The following is a 14,834-nucleotide window of genomic DNA, read 5'->3' on the forward strand; positions in this document are numbered from 1 at the left end:
GCTTTTGTGTATTATTAATAGAAATTACCATAATCCTGCTATAACTGCTACGTGGTGGTTAGGCCTGTGGTGGTGTGGCCTGATAATATGTTATATTGCCTGATTAATTCTCTGGTTTATTTTTAGTCTTGCAATCACTGTACAAATATTGCCAGACTATATAAAACTATCCGCATTTCTTCAATCCTAGGATGCTGGCCAAAGTGGGTCTATCACAGTGCTCAGAAAATACCATCGAAAAAGCTTGCTGCACAAACAACTGCAACAGCCAGCTCTATGTCTCAAGCTGCTCTCTTTTTTATTCCTAACAGGTAGTACAGGATGGAAAGCCTCTAATATTTGGTCCACTCATGATTGAGTGAGGGCTGAGCAGGCTGAATGTCGAAAAGTGCCGAAGTAAAGACAGAAGAGTATGTAAAAAATTGGCTGTGGTTAGTCATTTCTATCTCTTTTTCATCTTCTTTCCTTGGAAAGCTTGCAAATGGTTTGATTATTCAGAACAAACCATGAAATGATATGGTGGTTCGAAGTAGGTTAATATTCTTGAAAAAGAATGTTACAGTACAATTATATACTTACAGTGAGCTTCACTAAAATTTGCAATAATTGTGCTGCATATTTTATTTTCACGTTTCATATATGTAAAAGTATGAATTATGGATGTGATGTTGACAAAGTGTCATATTGCCTACAGAACCTTAGCATCAGTTAGTAGCCTCCACTCTACTATGGCAAAAGCCAAGCCTGTAAAAATGATGGTGAGAAACCTCTGAAGCCTGTTTCAAACTGTTTTCCTACCTTATAAGATGATTGACTGATGAGAAAGCGTAGACAGGAAGGTATCACAGCAGCTGACTTGTGTTTAGGACACACCTTTTGATTTACGTGGCTGTGGCACTAATGCAAATTTATTTCCTTTCACGTAGATGCTTCTACAAATGTTGCTGCATAAAGTCCCTGTTATTTTGATGGTAGACTATTCTCAGTGCAGCAGTGACACTGACATGGTAGTGTATGTGGCACTGGTAAAATATGAATGTGACATGGTTGAAACGGCCCTGCCTCGATTGTAGTGATCACAAGGTTCTATTCCACCCTTCCTAACCACCAGGGGCTGTGAATATCACGTAGATCGGGGTGTCCAATCTTATCCAGAAAGGGCTGGTGTGGGTGCAGGTTTTCATTCCCACCAAGCAGAAGCCAAACCTGAGTCTACTGAAAGCCAAGATCAACTGATTAAACAGGTGGAATCAGGTGTGGCTCCTGCTTGATTGGAATGAAAACCTGCATTCACAATGGGCCCTTGTGGATAAGATTGGACAGCCCTGACCTAGATACTTTCTTGTGCGCACATGTGTCGAGATCTTCTAAGAAAATCACTAAGTGACAATATGACATAGTATTTGCCATAAATACAGTTGTCATACAGCCTTCTTTCCTTGAACCTTTTTGCTGAGTTCTCACTGGATCACAGACACCTCTAAGTAATGACCATGATATTACTAGACCTTGTAGAGTAGCATGTCATAGTGTCTAAGTGGCTAAGTGTCTGGACCTCCTGTAAGCCATGGTCATGAGGTCATTCACTCTGTAATTCTCTGTGACAGATGAACAGTTATTATGATGATCAAAAAGCCACCGTCCATACCATAGGGTGTGTACTGGGCATAGCATGTAATGCTCTGTAGGTTGACCCTCATAGAACTCATATCAACCAAACTGGATGATATAACCGTTGATAGATACCCTCCCTGGGTTCAATAACAAGGTCACTCCAGAATGATCAGGCCACCAATGCATGCAAGGCAAGCTTAACGCCAATGCATGCATTTCTTCTAATCTATTTTGCTCAGGTAATTGCTTGCAAAAAGGCAGACTTTGGAGAAACCCAGTTTGGCATCCTGCATCGACTCATAAGGAGAGGCCTTAAGGGATTCCAGCACAAGGGGTGATCCCATGCCAGGCTTTTGGGGTTAGGGGCAGGGGATGCCAAAACCAGAGACCCCACTTGACCGCTTAAGCTGGTGAACGCCAAGACAGTGGGCAGAAAGGTGCTTTTCCTCAACTTCCAGGGTACTCGGTCAATGGCTGCACAAGCCTTGCATCATGGCTTACATAGTTAAAGCTGTGTATTGTGGAGCCCAGTTAACTTGGTAGCTAACCATGAGAAGCATACTGTAAATAATGGCAGGGAATGAAACTGCTTGAACGTACCATTTTTAGCCACAGGAACAGTCCTATTTGCTGGGTAAGTGATAGGATCCTCTTAAACATTAAATAAGTTTTTTTTTCCTGTGCGCACAGCTTTATTTTTCCAAGGTAAGCAAGGTAGAATGTGTGTTTATTGGTAGAATGTGTGTTACTTGTACATAATGATGACAGGTACATGGGAGAAATGGCATTCTTTTTATTATGAAAGAGAAGACTAATCCAACTGTAGCTGTGACAGATTATGTGGTTAACCATGTAACTATCAGGTGAGTAACGCTGCATTCACAGTACAAGCCAAATGCTTTTCATAGTCACCATTTAAGCCTCAGTCAGACACGGCTTCAGGCCAGCTTCAATACTTCTGCAACAGAGGCAGTGTAATGCTCTGGCCAATGTTCTGCTGGGAAACCTTGGGTCCTTGCATTCATGTAGATGTTACTTTGACACGTACCACCTACCTAAGCATTGTTGCAGACCAAGTACACTTGCTTGGCCTGCAAATTCCCCAGATATCAGTTTCAATCGAGCACCAGAATTTTGTGCCAACAGCATGACCTAAGTGCCTTGTGTCAACAGTACAGGCTGGTGGAGGTAAGTGTAATGGTGTGGGGAATGTTTTCTTGGCACACTCTGGGCCAATTAATACTGTCAATCATCACTTGAAGGCTACAGCCTATTTGATTATTGTCCATGTGCATCCCTTCGTGGCCTCAATTTACCCCTCTTCTAATGGCTACTTGATAATGCACCATGTCACAAAGCAAAAGTCGTCTCAAACTGGTTTCATGAACATGACAATTAGCTCAGTGTTCTTCAGTGGCCATCCCAGTCACTGGATCTGAACCCAACAGAACACCTTTGGGATGTGGTAGAACGAGAGATTCACAGAATGAAAGTGCCCCTGAAAAATCCGCAGGGATTGTGTGATACAGTCATGGACCAGAGTCTCAAAGGAATGTTTCCAACATCTTGTGGAATCCATGCCATGAAGAATTGAGGCTGTTTTGAGAGCAAAGGAAGGCCCTACCCAGTATTAGTGTAGTGTTCCTAATAAAGTGCTCAGTGAGTGTACATTACCATGCTCTCTGTTAGTAAAGTCTAAGCTAACACCTAGACTACACTAGGTTGCTTTTTAGGCAACTCTACACTTTGGCTTTAAAAGATGCTTTACATTTCCTTTTACTTTTTCTATGCAAGGTTAATTATTAATAGTCCTTAGGTGTTGTGTGTGGTAAATTGTCAGTGCCAGTATTTTGGCAAGCGATCAGCTATTGATATGAAATTAAATGGTCTCCCACCCTGTATTGTTCTCCTTTTCATTTAGGATGTCATCCATCTGCCATGAAAACAATACCCTTGTGTTCATTTTTCAAAGTCATGCCAGCATTCATAACAGCAGATGCCAAAGCTAAACCATAGGTTTAGAACATTTGAACCATGCACTGGCACTAAACCTCTGCAATATAAACAGAACTGAGCTTTTTACCCATGTTATGGTATCGTGTTACAATAAAGCTCTAGCTGTAAGCACTGTTGTAGTCAAATACAGAAAGCAGGCACAGTGACAGCGAACTTCCTGTTTTGTTTGGTGAAGCAGTAGACCAGAGCAAGCTGTAGTTGTGGTCATTGTGCACCTTCTAAGAGAAGCACTGCTGAAACATTACAGGGAAAAGTGGATATATGACTATCTTCAAAGGTAAAGCAAACATTTCATTTGCCTTCCTGTTTATCTAATTAGGTAGTATTTATAGAAAATCTCTAAAGTGGCATATCAGAGAATATAAAATTACTGTACTATTCAAAACTGTTTCTATAATTTTTGCTTTGTTTTCTTAGTACCTTCGAGATGATTAAGGATTGCTTTTTCCATAGCTACTATAGCTATGACTTTGTTTGGGCAAGCCAGGGGTACTATAAGCCCACTAATGAAAGACATTCTTTGTAGTACTGTGTAAGCAAGTTCTGCATATCAAAATGTCTTACCGTTTTCAAGGCTGGAGATAAACAAGGCATATATTCATGCACAAGCCAGAACACATTTTCTGAATTAAAGTTTCTGAAGATTGCAGTAATAGGTTATGTGATATTTATACACTGAACTGGTTATGCCAGTTCGTTTAAGGCTACACAAAGTCATTTAAGGCCATCCAAGCACAGTCAGTGATGCTAATGTGAACACTGAAATCTGTAGTCATTCATAAACCATGTTATCATTTCATTTCATATTCTAGAGCATGAAAAATGTATTGTTTCACACTTACCTGGATACACATGACATGAATTGTTAAGCATTTTCATCTTTTTAGTTCACCCCATTGGCAACCAGAAAAAAAATTGCTTAGCCACAGTGAAAGTATGCTACAGCCAAGCAGTAAGGTGTAAAATTTTGCTTTCCAGTCCTTAGTTACCCATCTTGACCAGTTCCAACTTGAAGCCATTGCTTCAGACCAGCCATGGGCACCCATTTACATTTATGGCATTTGGCAGACGCCCTTATCCAGAGCGACTTACAATTATCTCATTTATACAACTAAGCAGTTGAGGGTTAAGGGCCTTGCTCAAGGGCCCAGCAGTGGCAGCCTGGTGGTGCTGGGATTTGAACTCACAACCTTCTAATCAGGAGTCCAACGTCTTAACCACTAAGCTACCACTTCCCACGGAGCTACCACTTCCCACTGAGCTACCACTGAGCTACCCGATGCCCAAGGCCAATTGCATGCAAGTTCCTTACTACAGGGATCTAACACAGGCATGTGTTTTAGTGAACTGAACTGTTGAGGGCCAGGCGATATACACATTAGAAAGCACAGATATATGTTCTTTTTTTACTGCACTCTTTTTGTCAAGTCAGCTGACAGTTAGGACCTGCAGGAGCCCTTTTCGCTAAACAACTCTTTGCTCTATAGTCTTTCACAATTACAAAACAAAACAGGTTGGGATAGTTTACAGCATGATCTCATGGTTGTTTTGTTCGCTCTTTACAGGTGTGGAGTGGGTGTTACATGTGCCTTTCCGGCATGACCGGGAAATAATTTAATTTTACTAAGAGAATTGTATAGTCTGCTTAATTCCTAACCCCCTGTTGGTCTTTACTTTCTTTGGTGGTGTCAACGTGGTGTCAACACCTTATTTAGACCATGCTCCTAATACGCTTAAATCCAACTGATAATACATTATCAAGTCCTGATTTGAATGAGTAATCTCTCAAGCATGACTTGTCATTTATGCACTGCACCTAGTTGCAATTTACCAATAACTGATTTAAGTGACATTGCACAATCCTCCTTGCATATTTTATTCTGCTACACCTGAACAAGCCTATCAAGACATTATAGTGGGCTTGTTAGGGCAAAACAATACACTGAAATGTGCAATGCATAGACTCCAGGAGCTTTGGGAAACCCTGGTCTGTCTGCTATTGCAGCTGCTTGTCTACCAAGATGCATGACTCAGAAATTGTGTAAATGCAGGTGCATTTAGAGTCTTTCGTAATCTGTATTGTAATACATCAAAAATCCTGTTTTTTGAAGTGTGGGAAGTAGAAGTTGGGTAAAGCAGATGATATGACAGCTTTCTAGAGTCAGCTCCTACTGGTTTTGTGTACATATGAAAGAGATTCAGCCTTCATTTCAGTGGAGTAAAATGGCTGGATTTAGGAACAGGTCATTTTTTTTGGCAAACTTAAACTTCAACTGTGAAAAAGAATAATAAACAAACAAATGTATTATAAACATAATAAACATACATTTACTTTGGCCCACTTTTCACTAGAAGTCCAGTAGAGGTCCTTCTCTTCAGGGTCTCTTCCGCCTCTCACTAGCTGGCTCACTTCCTATAGCACGCGCGCCGCCAGTGATCCCATTCTGCACGCTGATTGGTTGAGCGCTCTGTTTTTACTGTTTTCTCATTGGTCAATGTGATTAGCCCACAAAGCCCATGCGCCCAAAAAGAGGCAGGGAAGCGGTTGAAAACGGCTCCACATTAACCACGCAGCTGAGTTGTGAGGGGGCGTGCCGACAAAACTAGCTCTGTTTCCTCCGTTTTATCATGGCCTAAAGCGTACCGAAAAAAATACAAGTGGTTTTTTGTTCTGTGAAATTAGTTTGTTTGGGGGAGCAGAATATCTTCTGTGTTGTTTAGGGTGTTTCCGGCGTTTGCGGATGAACTGCACCAGGTAAGAATAGTGCGTCATGACTGAAGAGTGGCTGTGTTAAGAGTTAAGAGTGTTTTAAGTGGATTTTATTCTTCATTAGAAGTGCAGTTACATAACCTCGTTGTGTGGAGTGAGCATTACCTGGTGTTTGTTTGCAGAAATATAACTTCTCTTGTCGAGTTGGCTACTTTCGGTATTTATATTTCCTTAAAAAAAACAAAACAAAAAAAAAACCACGTAACAAACAAACAAACAAACAAACAACTCAAACCGCATAACTTCAAACCCAGTGTTCTTGTAGACATGTAACAAGGCTTTCTCCTCTGCAGGCTTGTTACTGTTAGCTCCTCACAGCTTTAAAACCTCAGCCAGTAAAGAAATATACAGCCTGTTTAAATAGCTGGCTAGCAAAGAGTTTAATGTGCTTCAAAAAAAAAAAAACCTCGCACTGCTATATTTCACCTTAATTAATTACTTAGTTAGTTGGTTTTACTCATTAGCATGTGAAGTCATTGTATAACAATTTGCAATATATGAGGCTGAAGTGACTCCTTTGAGATTTTTAAGGATTGCTTTTTCCATAAGACACTAAGGAAAGACTTTCTTTGAATAGACTGTACTGTGTAAGGTTTATTTTTTTCCCCTGCACATCTTGAACCCTAGACCATCTCCCCATCATGTTTTTTTTTTTATTTTTAAATTTTTATTTTATTTATTTATTTATTTATTTTTTTGCGTATCAGACTGTCTAACCTTTTTGCAGGCTGGAGAAATACAAGTCAAATACTTTTTTTTTCTGCCAACATTTCCTTTAAAAAATAAACACCCTGCACACACATGCTCAATGTGTATAATGTGTAGACATGAAACAAGTATTTCACTGCTGCAGACTTCTACCTTCTCACAGCTCTGGCTCAGTCTAACTTAGTAATGCATGTTTGTTTTTTTTTTAAACAGAGTTTTGCACATCTTGAACCCTAGACCGATGCCATCTCCCATCATGCCTGTGGATGTGGCCATGAGAATCTGTCTGGCACACTCTCCGCCCCTTCGCAGCTTTCTTGGTTCATATGAGAGCTGTAAGTCCAGAAATTTGGTGAAGCCCTTCAAACCACTGAGATCATGCATCAGCTCGAAGACTAAGGTGGAGGCCACCAACCGAGGGTGGAAAAGTCCTAAAGGCAAAGGCAAGAAGAGAGTGGTTTTTGCTGATGCCAAAGGCTTGTCACTAACGGCGATCCATGTGTTCAAGGAGTTCGAGGAAGACTCCCTCTTACCATCAGACTTGCAGTTTGAGATGTCAGACTTGGAGGACGCCATTGTGGGCCTGAAGGTGGAGAAGGAGAGGAGTTTTGTTTTGGACTTCCCCCAGCCTGCTGCAGACTACCTGGACTTTCGGAACCGTCTCAAGAAAAACCTGGTGTGTTTGGAGAACTGTGTAATCCAGGACAAATCCCTCATGGGCACAATCAAAGTTAGCAATGTGAGCTTTGAGAAGTCTGTTCATGTCCGGATAACATTTGATTCATGGAAAAGCCACATGGACATTCCTTGTGTGTATATGAACAATGTTTATGGGTGCGCAGACATTGACACCTTTTCCTTCACCGTTAATCTGCCGAGTTCAGTGCTGTATGAGAATCAGGTGGAGTTCTGCATCTGCTACAACGCTAATAACGAGACACGCTGGGATAATAACGATGGGAAGAACTACAGGTTGGCACATGTAGATAATGACAGCAACCAGTCCAAACATGTCACTCAGAAAACAGCATATGAAACCAGAAGCACCAGCAAAAGGCCCGAGATGGAGTTCGATCAGTTTGGGAGCCCCAGGACCTCTAGTGGTTTCTTTCCAGAGTGGCAGAGTTGGGGGCGAATTGAGAACAACTCCCCCTACTGGTGAGGGTACATGGTGCCTCAAAATGGCCTCAAAAAATTTGCGTGTGTAGAATGACTTCTAGGAGGAGGTGCTAGAAATGCAGAATTGACTGAGGAGAATGTACTAGTAAATTTAGGGAAACAGTTTAAAAGACAAGCTTAAAAAATTAAAATTGCGTCAAATGAAATGCTGAGCCCATCACAATGAACATATTGGATTTATTCCTCGCTCATACGAAATGTCCAATGTTGATGTTCAGGATTTTAGCAGATTTAGAAGTGAGTTGATCTTTAGTCATTTTGAGTCAAATACTAACTATATTAACACTATACAATGGAATCTAATTTCTCTGAATTTTTCTGTGCACTAAAGCATTTCCAAGGTTAAGTGCTCTAAACCGACAAGTGTCATGAAATGGATCACCTTTTTGTGCCAGTCAGATCTTCAGAAAAATTATGGCATGATTGGTACAGTTCACAATCTATTTCAAGACCAGACTGCACCTCTAAAACGTCACTATTGTGCAATAGTTTTTCGTTGAATAGATTTATTCTGAGTTATTCTGTTAAATTGATCTGTGTGCAACATTGAGAGAAAAGAATCCGTCTTCCCCGTGGCGATTCTGAAACACCGTGCATTCGACCAGGGAGAAATGTCTCTTCCGTGTGCAGTGTGACTGTTCTTATGGATGTGCTTCCATGAAAACAAGAATAGGGGAATTTGCACTGTGTAAGATGCCTTTAAACTAAACAACGTCAAAGTGGAATAATTTGGTACAACGTGATGGTGCTTCATATTGAAGTTGTATGTATTTTGTAGTACCATTTTATTGGCCACTTTGCAGCAGAAGCAATAATCTAAAATTTGTACATTATGGGCACCTGTGTAATATACTGCTGAACATTAAACTTCATTATCCATGCACCTTTTCCTCATTCAGTTTGTATATCTTTGCATTGCACATACACTTGACTTTCTGCCATGTCTCCTTTTCCATGTTTGCTGCTGTATTTTTGATTATGCCAGTGTTTCTCTGCATTGTTTCATTGTGATGTGTGAGATGGAAATAATAAGGGATATTGAATGTTACTTAATGCAAGTGTTGGTAAGTGTAGCAATCCAGATATAAATGTATGGAAGTGTAGGGTATTTATGATATTAGTTATCATGTTTCTCATGTTTGCTTCCTGTCTTCCATTTGGGGGAGGAGACACAGTCTGGTCAATGTGAATGATTTGAATGTGAATAATTTTAATGCAAATGGCTGATGCTTGTTAGCTGCTGTTTATTTTAGAGTTGGAATATGTATGTTGATTGTATAAAAGGGCTGGAAACTATGGTGTTTGTCTCTGGAGTTTTCTACTGCAAGGACGGATGTCTGTCTGTCTGTCTGCTTATTATTTAATTCTATGTTCCTTTTAGAAAGAAATTAAATAAATGCAATGTTTCTACTGTGAAATGCTTCTGTCTCATTTACTACATGTAAACTGTCATGGTTGGGAATAAAGACATTAAGACAAGGATTTGCAGCACAAGCAACATGATTAAGCAATATTGCATGAGAAAGAGTGCTGTGATTCGGCTGTAGACGAGTGCCGCAGATAATCATTCAGCATTTACAGTATAATAGCATGATTGGGAATGCAATATTGCTTTTATGCAATAGTTGTATAAACAAGAAATTAAAATCAAGTAACTGACATTTCAGACACAATATGGCCAAATATTTCATTTATTTCTGCTGCTCATGAAAATAGTTCCCAAAGAAGCCAGTGCTGAATAGAGCGTTGCATGTTTCAATGCAATGCACAGATTGACTGATAGCCCGTAGTAGGTGTAGTTCAGCATTTACACTGTTTCAGTGTAAAGAACTGTTGCTAGAATTGGAAGTTTATGTCATGAACACAGAGTGATGCAATCAGTGAAATGCACCAGAGCTGTTACACTAAATATCAGCACTCTTGGACCAACACTTGTCCAAACAAAACCAAAATTAGTGGACCTGAACTAACTGTTGTATATTTTAGAAATAAGCAGTGTTCATTTTTTTCTCATTTTGCAATATACCATATAAAGTTTTGGTGGCAGTACCAAATGCAAAATGATTAATTTGGGCATAAAGGTTTAAGGCTGATAAGTATTCACATTCAATACCATCTCATTACAAGCCTTATTATGACAATGTAGCATATTTTGGCAAGCTATGCCAATATTTATATAGTGTAAACCTAAATAAATGACTTTTATATTAGTTTTATTGGACTGTCGCTTAATTAACCTAAAGCTCATAGTTGGGTTGGTTGTGTTTACCTTGGTTTATGATATCCAGTAGAACTGACCTTGTCTCTTGTCTTGTCTACTTTTAGGGAATCAGATTATTTTAAATGAAGGAACGAGAAGAGAAAAGAGCTGAAAGCTTCCCTGTTTGGAAGTAGAACTATTAGACAGCTTAATAGATTCACAAGAATATTTCACGTTTGCCTTTGTAGCAGTGAAGTGTAGAGATCTGTTTTCTTACTTTGTTGCGTATTTCAAAATAGGAAGCTGCATCAGTGATGACGGCCAGTGTTAGGACTTCCACACTGACCTCACTTACTGTAACACAAGTGTATTTTTTGCCCAAATATGTATTTCACAAGGATGTGCCAGTGGGTAATGTTGCTGCCTCACAGCTCCAGTGTCCCTGGTTTAATCCAGAACTCAGGTTACTGTCTGTAAGGAGCTATGCATGTTCTCCCCCGTGTCTCTGTGGGTTTTCTCTGGTTTCTCTGGTTTCTTCCCACCTCCAAAAACATACAAGTAGTTGGATAGACTATGCTTCCATTGGTCCTGGGTTAGGCTCCACCAGGATAAATACCCAATTTTTCAATTTCAATACGTAATCCCAATATTTTACGAAGAATACAACCTAATATGACACTTACGCTTTTAAAAAGTCAATAGTGTATTATAATAGCTCCTGCAACAAGTTCCAATTAATATTCAAATACCAGCATAAAATACCAGAATAGTCCTGTATGTCTCTGGCAATCCGGTCCAAACTGGCAACCTCTCCCACACTCCTTCATATTGTAAAGCTGTGCTTTATTGCGAGTTGTCTGATTAGATATGACACACTGGCGGACAAAACACTGATTAAAATTCCTGCTATTATGTTGCAATTGTCAAATTGTCTGCTTTAATCTTAGATGAGGTGAAGTGTAATGATCCACTTATTTATGGAAATGGATCAAAATATTGAAATGAACACTTTAGCAAAATGTCTTCCAAAATTTTTCATACTTAGTTTATATAATTATACTTTTTTCAGATAGCATTTAAGAATGCCTTTGACAAAAGGAGAATGTATTGAAATCATTGTCATGGCTGGATCAGGAAGCTGTCGCAAGGTTGTGATGGACTTTAACAGGAAACATGGCAAGCACATCACACACAACACTGTTGCCAAACTTATTAACAAACTCAAAAAGACTGGAAGTGTTGAGGACCAACCGGGAAGAGGAGGTCCACAAACATCCACTGATGAAGGCACAACTGATGTGGTGCTGCAATACATAGTCCTCTGTGTATGGAGACTTTGGAAAAAAACCCTGTATTCTTAATATATTTCTTAAATCTGTAAAGCTTAGTCCCATCCAGAGTACCTTGTACCCAGTGTTCGCTGGATTGGCTCTGGATTCACTGCAACTTTGACTATGTCCATTCACTGAACATGAACAAATAAATGTAAGCCATAAACAATATAAGAAACAAAATATTTAATGATGATAATATTTCAAAACAACAATATAAATAGATATACTGTACATGTAAAGACGTATTTTTTTATTTAAAAATATTTGTGTCTGTATCTGTGTCACATCTTGCCTTTGGCCCATTTACTAAAGCTGCTTGATGTCTTATTCTCAGCACAGACCACATATCCAGGTTCATGAAGAGACATTTCTCCTAGTTATCCACCTGACCCGTGGGCACCCTAATCTTTAAATCTGGTTTCTGATTCTGATACTGACTCTGATTGTAATTCTAATTCTCTTTCTCATATTGAATCTCATACTGATTCTGATTCATATTCTGAACGTCATTCTGATTCTGATCCTAATTTTGATTCTGATATGAATTCTGATTTTTTTCTAAGTGTTATTCTAACATTTATTCTAATACTGATTTTGATTCTGACGTTATCACACACACTGTGTCTCTAATCCAGCTAACTCCAGGCTGTTATACCTCACAGGTCAGAGTCACCACTACAGTCTTCGCATCATAACACAGCTGAGGACCATTAGGATACATGTTCAGTTATACATGATTTCATTCCTTTGGCTAATACCAAGAATTCCAAATGTGGTGGCAAAAGCATTAAAATGTTGCATATAAATCATGCTAATGTACTATAATTAAATCAGCAAGGTTGTTCATTGTATGGAATGAATGCAGCTTGAGAGTTACTTTTGAGGGTAAAAGTTTACCTGCTCTATGTTTCTTAAATAGGGAAATATGGAAAGTTTTTTTTTTTTTTTTTTTTTTTTTTTTTACAATTCATCTACAAATAAAAGAATTCCAAGATATTCCAAATGAAATGTTGGTGTCTCCAGTGACGAAACAACAATCCAAACAAAAGGGAAAAATAAGTTTTTTCTCCATGCCTGTTCTGAAGAAGATAGTGTATGACATCTTTAACAGATTATACAAAAGAAAATTTTGAATATCTTGGAATTCTTTTATTTGTAGATAAATTGTAAAACACAGGTTAACTTTCTGTATTTTCCTATTTAAGAAACACAGGGCAGGTAAACTTTTACCCTCAACCGATATAGGTTATAAAAAAGGGTGGATATTTCTATTACATTTTATCACATTCAAAAGGGTGAGGCAAACGTTTGAAGTAATACATACATATATATATATATATATATATATATATATACATATATATATATATATATATATATATATATATATATATATATATAAAACTTCAAACTTATTTATTTATTTATTTATTTATTTATTTTACATTATTTGGCCATTTGTTACACATGTTCGTTTGTTACACCAGATCGATCTTAACCCTTAACAGAGTAAAGAGGTTACTCAAGAACGAATGAATGATCTCTGAAGTATGAGTGAGAGCCAGAAAGGAGTTCAGCTATGTGTGAATACATCCTGTGATTAATACATCCTGATGTAAAATCTGGTAGGCAGGGACATGACTAGTTTTCAAGTAATGCGAAACAGTTGCATCAGAAATGTGTCACTTTTTATGGTAATTAGAAGAAAAACCAGTCTTTCAATGTTAACCGAAGTGTTAATGCCAGAGAATAGGTGCATGGCCCGACCTGTCATTCCTCATTACAAGTTTCAAATTTATTTGTCATATATACAAGTGTCAGTGACAATGTACATTGAAATGCTTCTTGTGAGGCTTATAACCAGTTGTGTTTGCAGGGTCAGCCATATCGGTATACCTACAGTGCACGTACACTTGAACACATACACACACAGCACAGTCTAGAAACACATCTTACCCATGACTGACTGGGTAAAATGATGAGGTGTTTATTTGAGAAGACTTGACATCATTGACATATGTGCAGAAACGAAAAAAGGGAGATACAATTGCCTGCCATTGATTTGTGTTTAAACATGAACAAACCCAGTAATCACTTTTGTACTGCTTCTGATACAGACTGCTTTAAATCAATATGAACTGAATATTTCCACTGTATTGCATCAACTGTGTACTGTAACATCACAAGAAGCTATTGTTCTTTTATATACTGTATATCTAGTGATTTTTTTTATTACTCTATGAGGATTGGTGTACATTCTCAGCTCTGTTGTTCACCGTGAGATGATTTGTTGGATAACAGTAGGCAACATGGGTAAAGTAGGACACCCAGTGGGATTACCACAGCTCAGAGTAGTCCTGCTCTTCTAACACCGGATGTCAGAATGGGCCGTGTGCATCACAGTCACATTGCCCTGACACGGCTATATGGATTAGTGAAAGTTAATCTGGTGCTGGATGGCTTCTGTGGCTTCATCAAGGCTACAGATAGACAGGGCTTTCACATTGCCTATATGGGTATGAAGAAACTCCAGCAGCATACTGTACAGTATACACACTTAGAAAAATTTAGAATGCTTACGGCTTCATTGGTTGTCTCTTTGGAACACTAACAGAAAAGGTTGGAAGCTAAGATCCTTTAATTATTCATTGAACCCTAATTATTCTTCACTGAACCACTGAGAGTGTATTAACATAGAATATCCTAAGAATATCCAAATGAATACTAAGAATACTAGAATACATAGAATACTAAGAATATCCAAAGATGTTAATGGTTAATCTTTTTTATAGGTATTGTTGGATTCTCAAATCTGATTGGTCAGAAGCTGATAATTATTTTTCTATAACAGCATCTCTGACAATAGTTACAGCTGCAAGACAAATCACAGTTTTATATTAATACTTTTTTCTATACTCACAACTTAAACAGGGACTTGTATAGTGCTGCACATGATCTAAAACTAATAATAAACTAAATTTTAAAAAATGTCTTGTAATTTAACAAGATAAAA

At 38.5% G+C, this 14,834-nt stretch overlaps 1 protein-coding gene across 3 annotated transcripts; it reads left to right on the forward strand.

The window, feature by feature from the left end:
• Positions 1-3,805: 3,805 nt before the first annotated feature.
• On the forward strand, positions 3,806-9,705 carry ppp1r3cb (protein phosphatase 1, regulatory subunit 3Cb). 3 transcript variants are annotated; one of them, XM_026915714.3, is made up of 2 exons: positions 3,806-3,907; positions 7,322-9,705. In XM_026915714.3, the coding sequence occupies exon 2, from the start codon at positions 7,350-7,352 to the stop codon at positions 8,268-8,270; it is 921 nt and encodes a 306-aa protein (XP_026771515.1). In that variant the 5' UTR covers positions 3,806-3,907; positions 7,322-7,349; the 3' UTR covers positions 8,271-9,705. The 3 variants fall into 3 exon arrangements, with proteins under 3 accessions (XP_026771515.1, XP_053094885.1, XP_026771514.1); XM_053238910.1 differs by lacking the exon at positions 3,806-3,907 and adding an exon at positions 6,161-6,385 and having other exon boundaries at positions 7,346-9,705; XM_026915713.3 differs by lacking the exon at positions 3,806-3,907 and adding an exon at positions 6,162-6,385.
• Positions 9,706-14,834: the final 5,129 nt, after the last annotated feature.

This window comes from Pangasianodon hypophthalmus, chromosome 12 (assembly GCF_027358585.1).
Source record: "Pangasianodon hypophthalmus isolate fPanHyp1 chromosome 12, fPanHyp1.pri, whole genome shotgun sequence".
Classification (NCBI taxonomy): Eukaryota; Metazoa; Chordata; class Actinopteri; order Siluriformes; family Pangasiidae; genus Pangasianodon; species Pangasianodon hypophthalmus.